General features: G+C 37.9%; 1 protein-coding gene across 1 annotated transcript; it reads left to right on the top strand.

The window, feature by feature from the left end:
• The first annotated feature begins 628 nt into the window (after positions 1-628).
• LOC110157936 (suppressor of tumorigenicity 14 protein homolog) lies at positions 629-23,694 on the top strand. Its single transcript, XM_020922333.2, has 19 exons — positions 629-938; positions 2,805-2,955; positions 3,811-3,944; positions 5,013-5,083; positions 8,380-8,570; positions 8,672-8,707; positions 9,154-9,382; positions 9,884-10,017; positions 10,938-11,035; positions 11,162-11,265; positions 12,199-12,332; positions 14,332-14,436; positions 14,522-14,632; positions 16,511-16,627; positions 17,032-17,157; positions 17,271-17,451; positions 18,310-18,581; positions 19,481-19,617; positions 21,384-23,694. The coding sequence occupies exons 1-19, from the start codon at positions 897-899 to the stop codon at positions 21,543-21,545; spliced, it is 2,535 nt and encodes an 844-aa protein (XP_020777992.2). The 5' UTR covers positions 629-896; the 3' UTR covers positions 21,546-23,694.
• Positions 23,695-23,833: the final 139 nt, after the last annotated feature.

Here is a 23,833-nt window from a genome sequence, read left to right as displayed (position 1 = left end):
CCTGAGTGATGATTTTAAAAAGTCTAACACTGTAAAAGCCTTTAAATAAGAGTATAAAGCATTATGTTTTGAAAGCTATAGAGCTCTGGAATGAATGAATTATGCATTAAATTTTGTTTGTTTTAATTTATATTTTGTCTCTTTTATATACAGTAAGTCGTAAGTAAAATTGTAAATGTTAACTTGCTGTTCATAAGCTGTTTCTTTTTTGGAATTCTGTCATTGTTTAAAGGGTTTGGCATTATAAGTACTTTTTACTTCAGCCTAAACACTTTGGGTCATGATCTATGGGATTGTAGTCTATGATTTGTTTTGTTTTGTAGTGCTGCAAAATGACCGAATAAAATACTACTACTATTATACTGCTATTACTATTACTTTATTACTAATAGAAGGCCTCTGTGTCATTAGGGAGTCTCCCCTTTAATTGCTTTACCCTCTTAACCTCTTTTGACATGAACGGGAGCAACACTAATCTTTTGAGGGGCCCCATATGGGAAAGAGGCAGTGGCCTGGGGACAGGTAGCAGCAGTGCCGCGGTGCATGCTGGGAGTTCTCGGAGCACAGGTGTGACTTGGATCACTGTTCACTTCCTTCTTTAATTGCACTGAGCCTCCGTGAGTCCGGACGTAGCGGACCGGACCTGATCCAGTGTGAACGAGCCGACACTTCCCATTACACTACCTCAGACACCGGGACGGCGATTTTGCACAACTTTAAAACGCTGACTCTAACTTAACTTTTTATTTTTGTTTTTGTTTGTTTTATTTTATTGGACAGAAGCGAGACCGGGAATGGGAGTGTCGCGGATTTAACAGAGGAGCAGTGGTTTGATTAGATTTCTTTCCAGGTTTAGATCAGTGTTTTGTAGATTTTGACCGCCCCGTGGAAATAAAATGGACGGATTGGACTCTGGACAGAAATTTAGTCCGAAAGAGGTGAGTGTTTCTTTACCTGTAGCAGGTGCACAGCGGAGAGAGACGCACAGCCTACGCAACCACGTCACACCGAGAGTGAGACTGACAGGCCCGCGTTAGTCATAGTGTTGTGGCTGATTTTCACAGAGAATAGAAACCAGGATTATCTTGTTTGTTTAAAAATGATTAAATATAAATTAGCATGATAATTGTTTAATAGGCTATGATAGGCTTTCTATCTACAGAAATATCTCTTTCTCGTGTGTCAAATGTCTCATACAATCCAAACAGCAGTAATATGATGTTATTGATTTATTAGATTATTTTCCAAGTTTACCTTTTAATATAAGGTATTGGTATTGGTCTGACTGCTGTACTTCTACAGCTAGTACCAGCACCCCTATACTTTACTATTACTTCTAGCTTCAGATTTAGACTACGATATAATAATATGAAAATCCCACAGAAATGATAAATGTACTACTACTATTACTACACTGATATAACTGTTCTAGAGCCGAAACAGATACTATAGAAACTGAAAGAGTGCAGCCTCAGGGAGAGAAATTAGAGCCCCAAAAAGAGAGGACGTAAACCTATATACAGTCTGTGATGTGAACTTTTCAAACTGCAAACGTCCATCATGTTTAGGGTCAGGGTTAAATTTCCTCACGTCGTGGGGTTGAGAGAGAGAGTTTACATTTGTGTTTACAGAATGGCTCTAATTTAGTATGTCAGCGTTTACAGTGACCACAAACCAGATAACCACTCTGCCAAATCAACACAGGAATTACAGGATTGTTTAAGGCAGTGGTTCTCAAAGTGGGGATATGTGTGGATGATCTCCTAAAAAGATGTGATAACAGTGATCATTCACTTCTTATGATATACAATCTCAAGCATGTATGTTTGTTTCATCCAAACATCAATATAAAGATGATGTAAACAATGTTATAGTGATGCCATCATGAGGAAGGGTAAAGAGGATAATTTCATACAGATAAAGGGTCCCTGGACTGAAAAACACTGAAAATCCCTGGTTTAATGACACTGTGATCCAACCTTTCCTGTTCTGATACTGATGCCGATACTAAGGCAGAGACTAAAGAAAGTAAAACTATAATTTATTTCCTCTAAGCACACGGTGTATGGTAAAACAATGAGCCTATCCAAATGTGTTTTGTAACTGTTTCCTATCATTTTAAAAAACAATTTGGGCCAACACTATCCAATAAATCATCTTATTACACAAATTTATAGACCAAATCAGGATACAAATGAACTAGGGGTGTAATGATATTCAAGTTTCACTATATGATATTCTCACGGTATGAACCTCACGGTACGATATTTATTGCAATATCGTGGGAAAGCTCATGATATGGTGGGGAGGCTCACAATTAGGGATGTAACAATATTAAAATCTCTTGTACGATATTTATTGCGATATTTTGTGAAGGCTAATATGCTACTTTTTCCTCTTAAAATGCCGTGACTAGTCTTAATCCAAAGAACTAAGACTTAAAAGTGCTTAGAACTGTTATTTCTTCTTGTAGCCCACACTGAAATGGAGCAAAGGATCATGGTCTATGTAGTTCCCTCTGTTTTTTTTTTTTGTTTTTTTTAAGCTATTCCTGCACCATAACTCTTAATTTAAGCAAAGAGACTTGTAATTTGATATATTGTGATGGTCCACGATATTAATGTGAGAACTTTGACGATACGATATCACGAAATTTTGGTTATTGTTACATCCCTAAAATGAACCAATATCTGATCTATAAAACTGTTCAATATTGGCGCTGATGTCCAATTCCAGTATCATATCATCCCTTGTAATGTTGCTGTTGTAAAATATATATATATGTGTGTGTGTGTGTGTTTTAGGGTCCGGAGTGGGACACATTCCTCCCAGTAGCAGATAGCACTGAAGTGGAGAAGCGCTCTGGTCGAAAGAGACTTTGGATCGGTCTGGGACTCACCGCTGGAGCCGTTTTTATAGCTGTGCTCACCACCGTCCTGGTGCTGAAACATCACCGTAAGGACATTTGTTTTAACACCCCCCCAAACACACACACACTAAACTAAAATTCCACAATCTAATCTAATATCCTGACACTAAGTTATAGGCAAATAATAGGTCATAGATACTCCACACTGATAACGACACTAAGCCTGTGATTTTATTCTTGTTCTGATAAGACTTAAAGGGCCAATATCACGCTATTTTCTGACCTCTTTTATAATGTTGTTTCCCCATCACGTACCAGAGTTGTGTTTTGTTTCATTCACACATATTTTACACACAAAGCACAAGCAAAATATTTCAGCTTCTCTCAAACAGGAAACACACCTTGTGATGTCACGTGGTATTAGAGGGAGTGGTGTGTCCGTTCACTTTTGCTGGAGGCATTTGGATCATTTCAGGCGTGGAATAGCCCATCTCTGCTGAACCGAATATGAAATGTAGTTGCATTTTGAGTTTTGGAGATGTAGACAGAGTAATAATAAAGGGGTTACTCAAACGACTGAAACAAAACACAACTCCAGATATAGTTTTGAGGAGGTATCAGCATTATAATATGATTTAAAGATCACAAGAAACAATTATGTATAATATAGAGCCTTTAATATTGTTCTGTTCAGGAAAGGTCTTGTGTTTTTTCAGTGTCAGTATTCGCTGAAATTAGAATCCAGTTTCTATTCTAGTTTTTGTATCGATTAGTGTCAAATTTTTGTATCAGATTTTTTGACAACCCTAACACAAACACAAAACTGCAAAAGCATCCTTCAATATAATCTATATAAAATACAATAATATAAATTTGGATTTGTTGTTGGTGTTTGTTCTGGTATTTCTACTGATAATAATGCATGTCTCTCTCTTTTTTAGATGAGGGTGAGTCGAAGAGCTCACCCAGAGTCTACATTGGGTCAATGGAGATCCGAAACCGGCCCTTCTATCAGGAATATGAAGATTCAAACAGCCAGCGCTTCATAGAGCTGTCGTCCCTGGTCAAAAAGCAGGTCTGCATCAGGTCTAAATCTAACTAATTTACAAACCACTGCACAACTTTTCTGGTGGAGGGTCCACTACCTGGTGTTATCATGCACAATATTGTCACCGAGTCAAAATAATCTATGAAATATGTTGCTACGTTTTTGAGTGGAAACTTCTTCAGGTCATTGATTCATTGACTTGGTCTTGAACAGTTTTTATTTACAGAAAATCTTCATACTCTTCTTTGATTAATGTTTTATATCTTTTTATTGAGCCAATGTGAAAGGTGCACTAGTTGTAAGGTGTAAGGTCGCCCACCTGCTTTTCTCCATGAAAATGTTATTGCTTTGCCTGTAATATTCCACACTATGGCATTAAATTTACCTGTCTTGCATTGTTCAGTTACAGGTGTTTTATGTTCTAAAACAAAGGTGTCAAACTTGAATTCCCAGAAGGCCAAAATTAAAAACTGGGATGTGGGCCAAACTAAATATTTATTGAAAAATTTCAACAATGCATCTGCATGTTTTCTCTTCTATGTCATGTTAAACCTTTAATATATATATAATGTCTCTATAGTCTATCTGTATCCGGCGCGCCAGCTCTAATACATATCTGATATGATCTCGCAGGCCAGATATAATTATATTGCAGGCCAAATGTGGCCCCCGGGACTGATTTTGACATATCTGCTCTAAAAGATTCTGTGAGCGGGATTACCTCTCCACAGATCTGACTTGTAGCCTGCTTGACTCCATGGTAACAGAGAGTTTAATGCCATAAACAATCCCACACTGCCAGCTCCTCTCAATATGTGCATTTTACTGTGACAGGAAGGGCATCAGGCATAAAAATATCCTAATCTTGACTGAGAAATGATAGCTGCCTAAAACATGCTTCTGTGACATTCATTTTCCTTTAACTTTATGGCGCATGCTTTAAAAACTTCTCTAACTTGGTTTCCTCTTTTTGTCAGGCTGTTCTGTATTCCTGTGTTTGCCATAAACATTTTATAAACAAAACTAATAATAGTAATACAGTAAATGAACTGTATATATTTACATTTAATTTTTATTATTTTTCCTTCAATTTAGCTCAGAATCATCTACAACAAGAACTCAATCCTGGCAGGGCACTTCACAGGATCCACTGTCCAGGCTTTCAGGTATCATCGTCATTTCATTTTCCTCTTTTTTAAATCGTCTGCTCTCACAATGTTTGCATTTCAACTCACTGTTAATTAGTCATGCATTTTGAAACTCATCACCATAATAACCTTTTCCCAAGAGTAACCGTGACTGTCACTTATGCCTCCAGGTGAGTGAGGCAGGTATGTGCTTGTGTTTTTAAATATCTGCATAGCACTGGTGACACTAAACCAGTTTAACTCAGATCGAGACCCGGTCTATAGTCAGGACTAAGGAGTGTCAAGGTGAGGCCCTGCTATAACCTGTTCTGCACTCATCATCAGTCCGTGTTTACACTTAAGATTCAGTTTCTCTTGAGGAAGGAAAGGAGGATAGGAATGATGCTGGTTAATGAGAAGATGAAGGCCACTCAGTTTACAGGAAATGTACGCTAGAGTTATTATAATGTTGACGCCTGTTATTTGCATTCTTCTGTGACAGCACAAAATGTGACTGGTATGCTAATTATCTCAAAAAAGAAACTACTACTACTACTACTACTCCTACTACTACTCTGAGGGCCTTGAAGGTGGAAAAGCGCTATATAAAAATGTGGCTATTTCTACTACTATGAATATGGCTGTGAAATAATTAAACCCGGCAGGACCATAGACTGTTTATATAAATGGATATATCTAACCCTCTAGTTCAGTGTTTCTCAAAGTTTTTTTTCTGGGGACCCATATTTTAAAAGTCACAAACCTTCACGACCCAAGTCAATAGACATTATTCGTAAATCACAAAATAAATGTAGATTTCACCATTATTGAACATTAAAGAAGATATTTTATTGTTGACTGAGTGATCCTGTTTCTCTGAACAATTAGTATTACTCACGTTTTAAACAATGAAAAACATTGGAAGAGCAATAAAAGGGATCCTTAAGTCGCCTGTTTGGATCTTGAATATATCCCTGTATATTGCAGACCTTCATGAGAGCCACCGATCTCATTAGAAAAGTTAAAACATGTTTTGAATAATTTCTGATCTTTTTGTAATTATTTTATTGACTATGTTGTTCCAGTATTGCTGGTTCAATTGATTGTTGAAAAAAAGAAGAAATGGGCTGCATTTAATGTCCAAATAGGCGACTTATGGATCCTTTTATTGCTGGTTAAATGACTGTGTTTCATTGTTTAAAACTTGAGTAATACTAATTGTTCAGAGAGACACGATCACTCAGTCAACAATAAAATATCCTCACTAATGTTCAGTAATGGTGAAATCCATATTTATTTTGTGGTTTATTTTTTGTGGAATAATGTCTATTGCAGGGGTGTCAAACTCATTTTGGTCTGGGGGCCGTATCCAACCGACTTTGATCCCAAAGGGGCCGGATCAGAAAACTCATGGCATATTTATCCCAAAAATAACAATAAGTTCAAATATTTGTGCAGAGAAACACAAATCAAAATATTATAATATTATGCACAACCTGAAAACTTTAAGAAAAATGCAATTTCAACACAATGTTTTAACATGAACTTGTATGCAAATAGGAATAAGTAAATTTTTCTTGGAAAATCCTGTACTCGGCTCCACTTTTCTCATGTTGGACATTTTTCTGATGAGGGTGTCACGGTCAACAGTCAAAATGATCGTCCTTTAAGAGCGTTTGGAAAGAGACAAGTCTTCATTTGTGCTGCTCTGGTGGGAGGGGCCACGTACAGAGACGCTGGAGACGCTGCTAATGCTAAGCACCGCAGAAAATTACCAATATTTAAATAAAAAATATAATTAAAATATTTTAGTAGAAATAAGCCGAGGGCCAGATTAAAGGTCTTGGAGGGCTGCATCCGGACCCCGGGCCTTATAAGCCTTATAAGGTTTGTAACTTTTAAAATATGGGTCCCCAGAAAAAAAGTCTGGGAAACACAGGTCTATGGTACAAACGAGACACAATGAAGAGAAGATGTAGAAATGGTGGTAGGTTAATATGTATTTTATAAAATGAAGCTAACTCATGATTTTGTAAATACCTATCGCTCATTGTTAAGGTGTGTGTTTGTATTGTACGCGTGATGTTGTGAGTGTGTTTGAGTCAGAGAGTGGACAGTGCGAATTATTGTGAACAGAATGTAATTGCTCTGCATAATATTTCTACTTACTTAGCTATAATCTGGTGTTACTTCTGTTATATTACAATGTTATTTCTCTACGTGGAATGTTCCACAGTATGACGTTTAACAGATCTACCTCAAATTTATTCAATTACAGGTGGATTTATAGCTCAAAAATACCTAGAACAACAGGCATTGTGACTGTGAGTGGGGTTGCCTCTCCACAGATCTGACCTTTAATGTGACTTGATTTGGTCTCCATGATGATAGAAAGGTTTATTGTCATAAATGTTAAATATTTAAGACAAAGCAATAACATCTCCATGGAGAAAAGCAGGTGGCGGACCCTCGACCAGAAAAGTTACACAATGCACCTTTGAGACAAAATAACAAAAAACTAAATTAAAATTAAATTAAATTAAGTCAGGCAAGTTTATTTGTATAGCACAATTCGTACATGAAGTAATTCAAGTCAAGTCACTAAAAACAAAATCACAATAAAAACAAATCAAAACATAAATAATCATCAGAAAATTAAAAAGAGAGAGAGAGACATTAAATGAGAGAGAAGAGAAGAGTGTGGAATGAAAAATGAACTTTTCAGTTTTTCAAAATGAAGACTAAACTAATACAAAGAAGCAAAGGTGGGGAATAGAAAGTCATGACTTGGACTCGAGTTTTTAGGACTTGAAACTTGACTTGATAAAATGGACTAAGACTTGGGACTCGACTTGGACTTGGGGCCTGTGACTTGAGAAGACTTGAGAAGCACTTTAAAATCTGAATTATTTCTATTCTGACCGTAATGATTCACACTAACATATTGTCAAGACATTTAAAAAGGAAAAATTAACAAATTTAATACCTCCCACTATTCTATCCTCTGTAAATACTCATATATAAATATACTGTGATTTTTTTAAGTACAATTTGTCTCAAAAGTCATGTAAATAGCAAAAATTTAAGCTGTATTTGGCGCTTTGATTTAAAGACTTGAAATGACTTGGAATTGACTTGGATTTATGGACCAGTGACTTGAGACTCGACTTGGACTTGCCTGTATTAGACTAGGGACTTGACTCAGACTTGAGGTGAAAGACTTGAGACTTACTTAAGACTTGCAAAACAACGACTTGGTCCCACTTCTGCAAAGAAGTACAAGTAAACATCTTCTTAACGCACTCAGCTAAAAAGTGACTTGGTTTATTTTCCAGTGAATCCAGCGACAACAGCATCGTGGCCTATTACCAGTCTGAGTTCTCTGCCCCGGACTCCCAGAAGGCTTTGTTAGATGAAGCCATGAACTCTCTGGATACGAGTCAAACCCAGAGCATGACCGCGGGCAAAGGACGACTGCTTATACCCCCTAAAGATGCGCTACAGGTTAACCAGGTCATATCTGGAGGTACATATACTGTATACACATACACACACATACAAATCAGACCTGGATAAAAAAAATACAGCTAGTACTTCTTTTATCTTATTATAAATTATTTTTTACAGCTATTGATCCTCGTATGAACAGGAAGTCTTTATTTGGTGAGTGGAATATTTTATTCTTTGGCTAATCTTAGTAGTTTTCGAACGAAATCTACAAATCTACAAATCATGAAATATTTGAATTAGGCCTGTCACAATAATTACTGAATTGACTTGAAATTCAGTATATGAAAGCTGGAATAATATTTTTGGGGAGTCAATATTAGTCTTTCTTTGCACTACTGGGAGATTTTGGTTATTTTTTTGGCTACATGATAAGATTTAAGTTGTAAAAGGTAGAATTAATAACTTTTATGACTCATGCAAACTACCATAGTGTTTCTTTCTGCTGTTTATTTATTGCAGCTTGTGTGTGTTTTTTTTTATTATTAGTATTGAACATTTATAATAGTTCATGTTAGATCTTGGGTTGTTTTGTCAGTGGCATAAAGTAGGTTTCAATGTTATCGTTCGTTGTTTGAATCTCTTGTTTTCTATTTTTCCAGTAAAGAAGTCCTTTACGTTGCGAGTAAAAGATGGAGGAGTGGTGGAGTCTCCTGGTTTTCCAGATAATCCGTACCCCCCGAATGTGTTTGTGCAGTGGAGACTCAAGGCAGAACCAGGATACAGGGTCCATCTGGACTTCCACATGCTCATCCTGGAGGACAACTGTGAGCAAGACTTTATCAAACTCTACGACTCGCTGGCCCCCATCGAAAACCGACTAATCACAGAGTAGGAATATTCACCCATCTGCTCCCTTCTGCTCTGCTCCTGCCTGCTCCTGTCTGTGCTGCTCCCCTTTGCTCCTGTCTACTCTTGTCTGCTCCTGTTTGCTCCTTTCTGCTCTTGTCTGCTCCTGTCTGCTCTCGTCTGCTCCTGTCTGTGCTGCTCCTGTCTGCTCCTGTCTGTGCTGCTTCACTCTGCCCCTGTCTGCTCCTGTTTGCTCTCGTCTGCTCCTGTTTGCTCCTGTCTGCTCCTGCCTGCTCTGCTCCTCTCTGCTCCTGTCTGCTCCTGTCTGCCCCTGTCTGCCCCTGTCTGCTCCTATCTACTCCTGTCTGCTCCTATCTACTCCTGTCTGCTCCTATCTACTCCTATCTGCTCCTGTCTGCCCCTGTCTGCACCTCTGCTCCTGTCTACTCCTCTATCCTCCTGTTTGTTCCTCTCTGCTCCTGTCTGCTCCTGTCTATATTTTCCTGCCGTTCATGTTTTATAATCCTCTTCTTTCTCTCGTAGGCAGTGTGGATATCCTCACCAGTCCCTCTCTTACTTCTCGTCTGGAAACGTGATGCTGCTGACGCTCGTCACAAACGATGAGAAACATTTCCCTGGATTCAGAGCAAATTACTCCCAGATTAAGATCAACAATGGTACAGAACTGGATTTTGAAATATCACATAAATTACATGGATCTGTTTGTACTGACACTTTGTACTTAGATGAAAAGTACACAAGCCTGACAGTAGAGGGCAGCGTAAATCAAAGTGTTTATCATTTAAACTTCTTTATTTACACTGCCCTCTAGTGTCAGGCAGAAAGACTGCACATTGTTATTCAGTCATAATGGAAGAAGTATTAAAATTTGTTACTTAAGTAAAAGCAGAGATACTGGAGCAAAAAAATAAAATAAAGTAGAGTAAAAGTACAAGTAAAAGTATTACATGTAAAAATCTACTCACATTAAAGTACCTGTTTAAAATGTTACTTAAAGGGTAAAAAGTAATATTTTTTCAGCTAGCTGTATTTATGTGCATATTTATGTTTTCTCAAAGTATGAAATTATAAATTATTATTAAATTATCCACCCAAATTCAAAATGCACATTCAGCAAGACAGGGAGGCAACGGCGGGTGATTTACTCCACGATCTGCCGATGGATCGTGGTTTCCTGGGCTAAGGGATCAGTCTCAAGTGTCATCCATTTGCTTCGCATAAAGTTGATTTAGCATAATATGTGTTCTTTAATGCATCTTTTAATCTGGTGAGAAGAGAATTCAACATTATTGATATTGCCGCTTTATAATCCAGTGCACTTTACAGTCTGAAAAATACTGTAAATGGACATAGCTAACCTGCTAGAAGCCACGGGGGCACTTCCAGTTCCATCAACTCTGGTTCCAACTGACTTTAGACTGAAAAATTGTCACTCCTCTCTAGCTGTTTTAATGTGCATATTTTTATTTGCTCAAAGTATGAATGTGTTAGAAATGAACCTACAAAAATGCAGTGGAGTAACAATGCCTCACCTCTGGGTAACAATGCTTAGTAGTTCTGTGATGTCTCTGTGCAGAATGCGATGGGTTGCTGACCACAGGGAAAGGCGTGTTCTCCTCTCCCTTCTACCCCTCCAACTACCCCCCTCAGATCAGCTGCTCCTGGGATATACGGGTCAGTCCACACTGTACACACAAGTCCACTCATTTCTACCCCAAACATGGGTCAAGTGACTATGATTATTAACATCTCACAGCCAGAAACACAGCTTCTGACTTTGTTCATATATCTCCTCCACAGACGTCAGTGGATAAGTTCATCAAAATCCAGTTCAGGAAGTTCATGGTGGGTCATGATCAGGACAAGGACTGTTCCAAGGACTATGTGCAGGTCAACGACAAAAAGTGGGTCTCAGATGATAAACTGTTACAAATATCATGTTAAAGGTCCTACATTACGCATTATGAACTTTAAAAATGTTGTTGCCTCCTCAAAAACAGACCTGGAGTTGTGTTTTGTTTCATGCACACATGTTTGAGTAATCTAGCCTGATTCCTTAGAAGGTTTCACTTCATGGAAACCGTCTGACCTCGCAGCATTAGGATTTGTTCGTTCGATGGTAGGCGGGTCCTTTTTTAATTTAACCAATCACTGCTATTTGGTTGTGAAGTATGTTATGCACCACTAACAGGGCTAACTGGTATATTAAGCTTTTCCCAAATTCCGTAGGAAAAAGGGCAATAACGTCCTTCCCCTTGATAAAATTCACTAAACATTCTCTTTGATTTGGCAATTAATCCTCGATCTTGGGAATTGTTGCCAACACAGAATGTATGGCTCTTTGCTGATTGGCTGGTGCCCGGACTCGCACTTCCAGGGTTAGTGTATTCCAATTCCTGACCTAGATGAGAGAAATGAAATTGAGCAGAGGCACTAGGTGGTGCCAGCCTGGCTATGAGTAATCATCTCCAAAGCTCAAAATGCTCTGTTCCACCTTGTGATGTTTTGTAGCTGTACTTTTCAAGTTAACAGCTCCTTTTACCTTTAGTTCTGCTGAAATTGTTCAAATGTAGTGAATGTGTATGGACTTTAAAAACACAGTGGAGCATTACTACATGAAATCATGAGGTGGAACAGTGTTTTCTGTTTGAGAGAAGGACTCAGCCTAAAACATAACTCCGTGTAGGTTTGTGATGAGGAAACATTATAATAGATCAGATAATAGTGTAATATGGGGCCTTTAAGAATTTCTTGGTTGAATAAATAGCTGCTTATCTTCCAATTGATTTAAACTAATAAACCCACAGATTTATATGTAACATTCAAATATTTTCCAGATTATGTGGCAGCAATCTGAAGACATCGGTGCTAACGTTTCGCAGCTCTCAGGTCTCTGTCAAGTTTCACTCAGATTCTTCCAACGTGAACCAGGGTTTTACTGCAGAGTACGAGGCCTATATCCCCACAGACCGTGAGTCTTGTTACACTTTGCACACCCCACCGACCAATCACTACTCTGTAGGTTTACATTAACTTTTTATTAGATGATTTCAGTTGGACAGCAGGACCATACTTTACACATTATTGCCATTTTTAAATAAATATAAAAACTGAAAATCCACAAATGTTGAACAGGATATGAAAAACACTAGAGAAAAACGCTATAGTAATGATCATATTCTAGGATATATTTTGCTTCCTTCCATCTCATGTCACAGTATTCCAAAGGGTCTTTAATTAATTAAATTTAATTTGTTTAGAATCTAGAAAATCATAGACTGTATATATACCGTATTTTTTGGACTATAAGGCGCACTTAAAATCCTTTAATTTTCTCAAAAATCGACAGTGTGCTTATGTATTAATTCTGGTTGTGCTTACTGACCTCAAACCGATTTTATGTGGTACATAGCACTCAAAAATCTGTCAAATTCACTATTTTTTCAGCGCTTGCAGTTTATGCAAATTAGCCATGTGGTTTTAAGTTTGTTTCTGAAAAACGTAAACATATGTGCGCAAAGCTGCATTAAACACATTATTACTCGGTGTATATTTGAGTCTTCCTCACAGGAAATTAAAAAAAACAAAACTTAATCATCCACCCACATTCACATTCATAATACACATTCACCAAGACAGGGAGGCAATGCCGGGCGAATTACGTCATGATCTGCCAATGGATCGTGGAAGCCTGGGCTAAGAATCAGTTGCAAATGTCGTCCCTTTGTTTCACTTTATGCACCTTATAATCCGGTGCAATTTATTAGTCTGAAAAATACCATAAATGGACATAGCTAACCCAGTCGCCACATTACATATAGGAAATGAGCATCAGGGGGCACTTCCAGCTCTATCAACTCTGGCTCCAACTGACTTTACACTGAAAAATTATCACCCCTCTCTCTGTAGCTGTTTTATCTGTTCATAAATTCCTATTCCTACTATGGAACTCGACTCCAGATTTACTCCTATAACCTCTAGAACAGGGGTCTCTCCGGTGAGCTACCTTTACAAAAACAAAATGCCTAAGAGCTGAATCTTGTAGTGGTAAGGTGATCAGATTTTCAAAATTCAAAACTCGGACACTCGGGACCCGAGTTGGGATGGTTGCTATAAATAACACTGTGAAAAGAGCGTGAAACATCATAATCTGAAGGAATTCTGACACTGCAATTTTTTGCTCTGTTGTCATTTTCAGACACTGTTTTAGTATTTTGGCAAAACAAATGACAATCTATGCTCCTCTTTACTGTTAGCAGGGATCAGATTAGTCAAAAATTGTGATAGTCCTGTTTTAGTCCTTTTATAATCCTGTTTTAGACTTGATGTAGTCCTGGTTTAGCCTTAGTTTAGTCCTGGTTTGACAAAATTGGTCAAAAATAGGGACACTGGTCACACTATTTAGCGGATAGTGAAGAAAAGAAATTGAGGATAGGACAGCCTTTGATGGGAAACGGTTAGATACTGATAAAACTTTAATCAATGACTAAGTTTGTGCACTAATAAATGGATAAGTTAGTTCAATTACTTAATTCAGAAATCCCTTGGTGAGCTACTTGGAAGGGGGTGGAGAGCTACTGGTAACGCCAGAGCTACAGGTTGAAGACCCCTGCTCTAGAATCATGAGCTTCATTTGATTGGAGCTGAACACTATGGGTGACGTCACGCTCCATTAGTCCACTGCTTTATACAGTCCAGGGAACAAACTAGGAGTGATGTAGTGATATCTAAAAAATAGATGTATTTCATATTAACTTTGCACAAGTTGTGGATTAACAAAGAAATATTGTTGCTAAAATATATTTGGTTCTTAAAAAACAGCTACATATCACAGAATATCATGTGTAATACTTAGATTAGCACATGTATATCATGATAATATCGTATTGTGAGCCGTGTATCGTGTATCATAATTGTGAGGGACCCTGTGATTCTGAGCCCGAGTGTGTCTGTGTTTGTGTCTTTTCCAGCGTGTCCCGGAAGGTTCCAGTGCGCCAATAACCTCTGCGTGAAATCTAGCTTGAAATGCGACGGATTTGACGATTGTGGAGACGCCAGCGATGAACAAAACTGCGGTACGTCCACTAATAATACCTCCCTCTCCCCAGACACCTCCTCCAGACTCAGACACAATGTTTAAAAGGGTTTTGTTTATTACAGTTTGCACTGAGAACCAATTGAGGTGCAGGAACTCTGGACTCTGTAAGCCCAAGTTCTGGGAATGTGATGGCTCCGATGACTGCGGCGACAACACAGACGAGGAAAACTGTGGTGAGCATTACAAGAATCAGGCCAGAAGTGTCTTGCCCAATGGCACATCAACAGTATTCTAAGACAACAGGAATCAAAGTGCAATTTTTTTCCTTAAAGGTCCTATTTTACTCAAAAAATTACCGTAATTTCCGGACGATAAGCCGCTACTTTTTTCTCACACTTTGAACCCTGCGGCTAATAAAACAACGCGACTAATATATGGACGGATTATTTGTTTAACACATTTGTTGGACATTTGTTTAACACATTGTCCATTCATAAAAGTAATTTCAATAAATAGTAAAAACTGTGGGACTTGAAAGGCAGAGATTTTGTTTGCTTTGTATTGATTTTCATTTATGGGAAAACATATTATGTTTTCTACATGGGACATGTTTTCATGTTATTTTTTTTCTCTTATGAGGTGGATTACCAAAAATCTCCATCCATCTGCTCCTGGTCCAGCCCTTCCATCAAATTTTAGAACACTTTCTGGCCCACAAGCCAAAAAGGTTTCTCACCCCTGATCTAGGGTTAACATGAAGTTGCTACACTTGCTACCAATATTGTCAGCGCACTCAAATAGTTTATCACCGTGCGATAAAATAAGTTTTGATGCTAAATGAACATTAGTGAGGGGGATACGTCTTACCCATTTGCGTAAATGACGAGAAGAACCGTCTCAAACGTCAGTAGCTCGACATCCACTCATACGTGATTGATAGAACTAGCCCCGCCCCTGCGAGAGCTTGAAATCTGCTGAAATCCTCTAAGACCTTGACATGATACAGACAGGACAGAGACTCTTTCTGCAGGAAACATTCGCAGCAGAGCACGGGGAGAGACGGGGGTGATGTGCCGAGGAAGATGCTCGTATGATTGTGTTTTGAACAGTTACTTTGCGCTTCATACACACACCTTCCTCATGGAAAACACACGAAGAAATGCAGATGATGCAGCTTTTAAGTTAATGGCAATTGATGTGGCTGTGGAAGGAGGAAATAGAGCTGCTGCACATGAGCTCGCCATCAGTGAGTCGATGGTGAGATTTTAGCGACAGCAGTGTGACAAAATGAGTGCAAAAACACAACAAAAGCTTTCAGAGGTGATAAAAGCAGATAGCCCAAACTTGAAAACGTTCTTGAAGACACCTGCGGACACCTGTGGCTTATATTCAGATGCGGCCTATATATGTGTAATCTTAAAATTTTGTTACAAATTTAGTTGATGTGGCTTATATTCAGGTGCACTCAATAGTCCGGAACTTACGGTAACTCTTGTGAGCTTTACATCATGTTGAATGCTGAATGCTGTTACCTTGTCAAAAACAGACCTGGAGTTGTGTTTTGTTTCATTTACATGTTTGAGTAATCCTTTATTATTAGTCTGTCTACATCTCCAAAGCTCAGAATGCTCTGTTCCACCTTGTTTCGTCATGAAGTTTAGTTTTCAAGTTAACAGAAGAAAAAACTCAGCCTAAATATGCAGGGTTTGTGTGTTAAACATGTGAATGAAACAAAGCACAACTCCAGGTATATTTATGATGAGGAAACAACATTATAAGAGATCAGAAAATTGCGTAACGTGAGCCCTTTCATTTATTTTCAGTGTTGGAAAGTAACTCAATACATGTACAGAGAATACGTATTCAAATCTAATTCTGAGTAACTGCATTAGAGTATTTAATCATGTAATTTAAGCTTTAACCTGCACATAACTAGTGAGAAAAATAGAGAAACAGCACGCTGATTGGACCAGTTATCGGAATATGTTATGAAATACATTTTAATGCAGGTATTTAGTATTCTGTAACTAAATAAAAGTATTCTTCCTATCACTGTTGATTTTTCACCTGTTTAGTCCTGCTCTAAGGATCTTTTGGTCATTCCTTCACAGAGAAGTGTAAAGCCGGAGAGTTTGTGTGCTTCAATGGACACTGTGTCTCTGAGAAGCTGAAGTGTAACGGTGTGGACGAGTGTGGAGACGGATCTGATGAGGCCGACTGTGAGAAATGTGAGTCTAACCCGAAGTATTCTGCAAACCATAAACTGTATTTAGCAGTGGTGGAACATACTGAAGTAAAAGAACTAAAGCACTGCACTTAGTATACTGTACATACACACTTCACTACTTTTGAGAGAAGATAACTGTACTTCCTACTCCATTATGTTTTTGAACAGGACTGATTTTTTATGATAGTTTGAGACCTGCTGAAATGCTGTAGGGGTTTTTAACACATCTACAAAAATTAAAAACAGCTAGGAAAAAAAATAATTCTTCTGTTGAACAAACACAGATCTGTATTAAAATCACTACATTTGAATCTCAAAATCTGTGCAAAATACTTTTTACTCTTTTTTTAAACAGACACTTTAATTAATTAAGTAGATTTTTTTAACATTATTGCTCACACACAGCTCTGGACCTGGAGACGTGCTCAGAGTTCTCGTTCCGTTGTTCTGACGGACACTGTGTGAGTCGCTCAAACCCCGAATGTGACGGACACAGAGACTGCACTGACGGGTCGGACGAGGAGAACTGTGGTGAGTGAGAGATTCAGAGATACAAAACAATATTGTCTTTTATGTTTTTATTTTGCAGTGTTGTAGTACTTAAAAAAAACACTTATAGTAGAGTAATGTTGCTGTGCTTTTAGAGTGTGGGGCTCGTCCGTACCGCTCCTCTAGAATTGTGGGCGGAGTTGAGTCCCGTATGGGGGAGTGGCCATGGCAGGTGAGTCTGCACCTGAACAAAGTTCATGTTTGTGGAGCCTCAGTCCTGAACAAGAGATGGATCCTGACAGCAGCTCACTGTGTGTACCAAAGTTCCACCAACAGGTCAGTGAAAATACTGCAGTATACATCTGTGCACCCAACAGTTCATAGTCTATACAGTAGTGTTTCATAGATGTAAATACTGCAATTTACTACAGTGTGGCTAACAGGTCAGTGAAGAGACTAAGAGCAAATGCAATGACACAAAAATGAGTCATCTCATACAACAGCAGCATTTCTGTCCTGCAGGACTTTACTCATAGAAACAACAACAAAACACCTGGAGCTGGTTCTGACCTTGTGCAGCTCTCTGAGAGAATTCAAATGTTTGAGGGAACTACACTTTTCCTGAATTACTAACATCAACAAGAAAGACCTTAAAGGCAAAATATTCTGCATAATCAACTTTAAAAGAGCTTTTCACAATGTTATAGCGATCCTCATCATTATTTTATTTAGAGCTTGAGTGATCTTATAATGTTTGACAAATGCATAATATGTCTTCTTTAACACACACGGGACTGGGCTGGCTGTATTCAAATCTTGGGTTAGAAAATCAAATGCTAAAAAACAAAATCTATAAACAACTCAAGAAATAAAGCGCTGTTGATACTTTGCAGCTGATGTCGTCAAAATTCTTTGGAGGCATGATGCTAACTGTAGGCACTGCTCTGTCTGAAGCTCTGTCAGTCAAGTTAGACTTTAATCTTTGTTTTAATCTTTATGTGACCATAAAGAACTGACATAATTGGACCAACAACAGGTGAGATGATTTGTGCTCTTAAACAAGTCTCTCACACAATTAAAATTACACTCATAAGCTATTAGCCAATAGTTTTGTGTGATTTTTTCTTGAGCTTTCAGACAATCTTTAAAATTGTTTTGACAGTGTTTGCGTATGTGTGCTCCGTGTCAACTCAGGTTCACTTCAGCAGACAAGTTTGACGTGCTGCTGGGGCTCCATGCTCAGGGCAGTGCCAATGAATGGACAGTGAGGCGCAAAGTTCAGAGGATCATAGCCCATCCCGAGTACAACTATATGACCTATAATAATGATGTGGCTCTGATGGAGCTGGACAAAGACGTAGTCCTCAACCAGTACGTGTGGCCCATCTGTCTCCCCGCAAAGACACACCGCTTCAGCCCAGGGACCGAGGCTTGGATCACAGGCTGGGGCGCCACCAGGGAGGGAGGTAAGACTCTAAAAAAGACTCTAAACTCTACGTCAATCACTATTTCATATTTGCACCATTTCACCTTACGGCCACTTGTATAGTGCTGAGAAATATATTTGTATTTTTATATTTCTGTGCATTATTTTTACCTCATCTTAAAACCAACTTTTATTCTCTGGTTTTAACATGTCATAAGCTGCTTTATATTTATTATTATTTTTATTTTTATTTATTGTTTTTATCTGCCATATTTTATTCTTTTTAGTACTGCTTTTATTTATAGATTTTATTATTTGTATCTATTGCTTCTGTTACTTCCTTTTGTGTGGTACATAATTCTGCTTTTTAGAGTTAAATGTTTTTCAAAATTTGCTATACAAATAAAGTTGGATTGGATTGCATATACATTTATACAGTATAATGTTGCTTTATTTGACACCAGTCTGTTGCTATTTTTTCCACTTACTGTATTTTGAATTTATTATTACTATTTATATTTTAGCTTTTTGTTATTAGAATTGAATTGTGATGTGTGAGCTACTGTGTCCAAATTATTTCCCTTGTGGATCAGTTAATTGTCTTAAAGGTGTACTGTGTAACTTTTTAATTCAGGGTCCGTCACCTGCGTGTTTCTATGGAGATGTCATTGCTCTGCCTGGAATGACATTAACCAGCTCTGCCTTACATTTTTTCAATTGCAGGTGATTTATAGGTCAAAAATACCTAGAAACATATACATTCTGACTGTGAGCGGGGCTGCCTCTCCACACATCTGACCTGTAACTCGGTTTAGTTTGTTTGCCTCCACAAGAAAAGTTATACAATGCACCTTTAAGTCTCAGTCTAAACTACTGTAGCTCTGCACCAGTTGTTTGAGGTGTTCAGATGCTCAGACTTGATCTTCATGATGCTTTCAGGTACCGTAGCTCAGATCCTGCAGAAGGCCTCGGTTCGTGTGGTGAACTCCACTGTGTGCAAGTCTCTGATGGGGGACGATGTGACGGACACTATGATGTGTGCAGGAGTCCTTCAGGGGGGAATCGATGCTTGTCAGGTGAGGCTCCACATCTGTCCTACATCACTGCTTTACTTGAGTTATTGTTCAAAAGGTAAACACATAATGACCTATATTACACAAATGGATTCAGTGAGTTTAAGCCATGTTATAATGCTGTTACCTCCTCAAAAACATACCCAGAGTTATGTTTTGTTTCATTCACACACCCTTTATTATTAGTCTGTCTACATCTCCAAAGCTCAAAATGCTCTTTTCCACCTTGTGATGTTATTTAGTGGCAGTTTTCAAGTTAACAACTACCTTTTTAGTTCATTAGAGTCAAGTCTAAAATTATCCAAATGATTCTATTGAAAGTGTGTGAAGTTTTACAACACAGTCAAGCACTCTCTGTATCACCCTATGACACCACAATGTTTGAGAGAAGAACTTTTATTTATTTTTCTTTTGTTTATTGGGTCCCCGTTAGTCTTTACTGTGGTCAAGACTATTTTTCCTGGGGTTCAAGTTAGCATAATTTACAATAAAATGTTCCATTATAATAACTATAAAAGTTCACACCTAAGTTCATACAGTCCTTTTCCATAGTAACTACATCATAAACATTAAGTATAATATATCCAATAAATTACAATGAATAAATAGTGACTAAATATAATATAAGGTTGAATATACAGTTAAGGTTTGGGGGAGCGTGTTACAAAGCACTATCGCTCTGTACATAACAGTTCTTTTTTTTTCTTAGTCCTGGGAAGTGAAAGTATAAAATGGCCCTGTGAAGCTTGTTTTTTGTTAAAACCATCCCGAACTCATCCTAAATATGCAGGATTTGTGTGCTAATGTGTGAATGAAACAAAACACAACTCCACGTTTGTTTTCAATTAGGAAATAACATTATAACATACAAATAGATCAAAAAAGAGCATAAAAGGCCCTTTAAAGTAATTCGTCACATCAAAAATGTTTAACATTTTAATAATAATAATACATAAGACTTACATAGTGCTTTTTGGACACTCAAAAAAGCTTTAGAAATTATTAGAAATCAACAGAAATCATGGAGGGAAAGCCCGATTAAACAGGCGAATTTTTAGAAGTGATTTGAAGTGCTGCAAGGCGTCCGAGTTCCTGATGCATTGTGGGAGTGAGTTCCAGAGGGCGGGGGTGGCAGCAGCAAAGGCTCAGTCCTCTAAGCAATCCCCCTCAATCTCCAGAGTTGAGCTTTTAATTTATTCAGGGTTTTGGCAGAGGGCAGTTTTTAGTTTGCTTTAGTTCTAACCAGTGTTGAAAGGTAACAAAGTACAAAATACTTAGGTGCAATGTTTAGGTACCTGAACTTCACTTGAGTCATTTTTACAGTGGATACTTTTTGCTTTTACTTCACTACATTTGGGGGCATGTACTTTATATTCCACTACATTTTTAAACTGAACTGAAGAGTAAAGAGTACTTTTCTTTTTTATATAAGACCTGCTGAAATGACTGAGACTTATTTCTACACATTTAATTTGAGTTGACATCCCAAATTTGAGCAAACTAAATTCAAAAACAGCTAGAAAACCTAAGAAATCAATTGATTCACTTAAAATCATCTACATTCTTTATCAAAATCACTACATTTGATGCTTTAAAAGTAAAAATTAATCTTAAAGTATATTTTTAAACAGGTACTTTTTTTTTTTTCATGTGATACTTTTACTTTTACTTGATCTTCTTCTTAATCTTTTTCCCCTGTGTCTGTTACAAAATTGAGTGCTCCGTCCACCACTGGCTCTAACCATGTTGTGTTGTGTTGTGGCCCTCAGGGAGACTCCGGGGGCCCTCTCTCGGTGCAGGAGCCTAGCGGGAGAGCCTTCCTCGCGGGGGTGGTGAGCTGGGGAGATGGATGCGCTCATAGGAACAAACCTGGAGTCTACGCCAAAGTCACAAAGTTTAGAGACTGGATCAGGACTAACACTGGGATCTGAACTTAAACCAGGACTAAACCTTCCCTGACCAGCCGTTTTTTTTTCTACTTTCTCTCCAAATCCATAAGGAACTAGAACTGGACCATAGAGTGTGAAAAAACTCTGAGACAATCCAACCACAGCTGCTCATTTGTATCATGTGTCTTTCAAATGCAGAAGACTTTTCTCCTCTCCAAAATTCCCGTAACGTTCAGAACAAAATATACTGTATAACTTCTTTGACCAGAAATAAGTAATAGTTTGGTGCTTTGATTGCTGATTCTGTAAAATTCTGCATAGTTTTTCAGTCCTTTATGTGGCTTTTTCTTTTTTTTTCTTTTTCTTTTTTATTGTAAACCCCCATGTTTCTTTTGCCTCTCTCTGATTGGTTAATCCACCTGTCAATCAAGCCCTCTGAAATCATGGAGACAGAATCCAGTCGGCTCCAGATCCACTCACCTTTGTAAAGTTTTATCAAAGCGTGTGCTTCTCAGGTCAGGTAAGACTAAACCAGATCTGATGTGGTGCAAGATCAATGCTGGACCAAACCCAAAGGTCTGAATCAGGACCAATCTATAACTAAACCAGGGTTAAACATGGACTAATATGCACTGTTTGAAAAGAAAAGAATGAAAATGCCACAGGGTTTTTATGTGAATTTATATTTGAATCCAGGAATTACTGTTTTATCTCAGGTTTAATCTGGTTTATCCCAGGAAAAAAAAATGTTTTAGAGCTCATTTTTCAATCAAACCTGTTGTAATTATTGTGTTTGCTGCACTGTGTAATTCTTCTGTGATATTACTGTTATGAAACTATCAGATCTTTTTTATAAGATTTTACGTCTTGTTGCACTGCAGAGGTCTGTTTTTCCCCCATCCATCATAACAAGACAATATACAATATATTTATATTTTTTTTATTCAGGAGCTCCAGAAACAGTGTATACTCTTGGACATTTTTAAAGGTCCTATATTACGCAGAATTGACTCTTGTGAGCTTTTAGTCATGTTAGAATATTGTTACCTCATCAAAAACACATCTGGAGGTACGTTTTGTTTTCATTCACACATCCTTTATTATGTTACCTTTAGTCTGTTTATGTCTCACAGCTCAAAATGCTCTGTTCTTCCTTGTGATGTCATGAAGCTGTAGTTTTCAACTAAACAGTAACATTTTACCTTTAGGCTATGTTTATATAATGATGGTCTGAACAGAAGACACAAAAATGGCTTTGTGTTTTCACTTTTTATTCCGCGTTTAGTCGAGCGTTTTCTGGAGGAAATCTACGTGCATATGGTGACGCAAAAGTGTGTGGAATTAGATCAGGTATGCATGCCAGGTTTCTGTGTACTCTATGTATGTGACGGAAATCTGACCAGAGTTTTGCGTCTTGGGCAGTGTAGACGGAAACGCTACAAATTCAACTTTTCCACTCTGGAGGGTGGTTTCAGATTTTTCGCGTTTTTTAGCCCCAAAAACGCCATCACAGTCTAAACGAAAGGCACTTCCAATAAAATATTTTGTTGTTTTTACCTGCAAGCGTTCTCATGTAAACAGACCCTTAGTTCAATAAAGACTGCCAATTCCAGGCTGAAATGATCCAAATGATTCTAGTGAAGGTGTGTGGAGTTCAAAACACAGTGGAGCACTTCCTATATTACATGACATCACAAAGTGGAACAGTGTTTTCTGTTTCAGAGAAGAACTCAGCCTAAATATGCAGGATTTGTGTGTTAAAAATGAGTGAATAAAACAAAACACAACTCCAGGTGTGTTTTTGATGAGGAAACAATATTATGACAGAGCAGAAAATCATGTAATATTGCCCTTTAAAGCTTTGCAAGTACAATATTACATGATTTTTAGTGTGAATACAACATTGCTTTAAAGAAACGCCTTGGGAACAAAATATTATCGTCTTAATTTCGCTGGGTATTGCAGGCACAGTCGTCGCTTCTCTTTGCTGTTTCTTATTTATTTGTACATATTTTTTTTCCTTTTTGTTGCCGCACATGTCTCTTTATGTCAACATTAAAACTGTAATACGTTTGTAATATAATTGTGTTTCTGCAGTCACTTTGTGTGTTTAATTTCCCACATGGTCCATTAGCTGCAAACTGATAGGACTCATTACATTCTTATTAAAAAGCCTGTGAACATTTAGACACATGATATTTTTTTTTTTTTTTTTTTTTGAGGTTACAGTAAATTTCCATTCTCCAATGAGCAGGTTTTGTGTCTCCTCGGGGTCTGAATCAAATAAACAAATGAGTGGGAGGAAGCAAGGACACAAGGAGGTAGGGAAG

The sequence above is a fragment of the Boleophthalmus pectinirostris genome, unplaced genomic scaffold (assembly GCF_026225935.1).
Source record: "Boleophthalmus pectinirostris isolate CB_2022bp ecotype Guang Dong unplaced genomic scaffold, ASM2622593v1 HiC_scaffold_8, whole genome shotgun sequence".
Taxonomy (NCBI): Eukaryota; Metazoa; Chordata; class Actinopteri; order Gobiiformes; family Gobiidae; genus Boleophthalmus; species Boleophthalmus pectinirostris.
The sequence above is the reverse complement of the archived record's forward strand: the minus strand, read 5'-3'. Positions and strand labels throughout refer to the sequence as shown.

Bases quoted from the DNA above. Each gene is read 5' to 3' on its own strand.
- LOC110157936 (XM_020922333.2), top strand. From the start codon at position 897: ATGGACGGATTGGACTCTGGACAGAAATTTAGTCCGAAAGAG. The intron at 939-2,804 runs GTGAGTGTTTCT...TGTGTGTTTTAG, and splicing joins AGAAATTTAGTCCGAAAGAG to GGTCCGGAGTGGGACACATT. The intron at 14,437-14,521 runs GTACGTCCACTA...TGTTTATTACAG, and splicing joins CAGCGATGAACAAAACTGCG to TTTGCACTGAGAACCAATTG.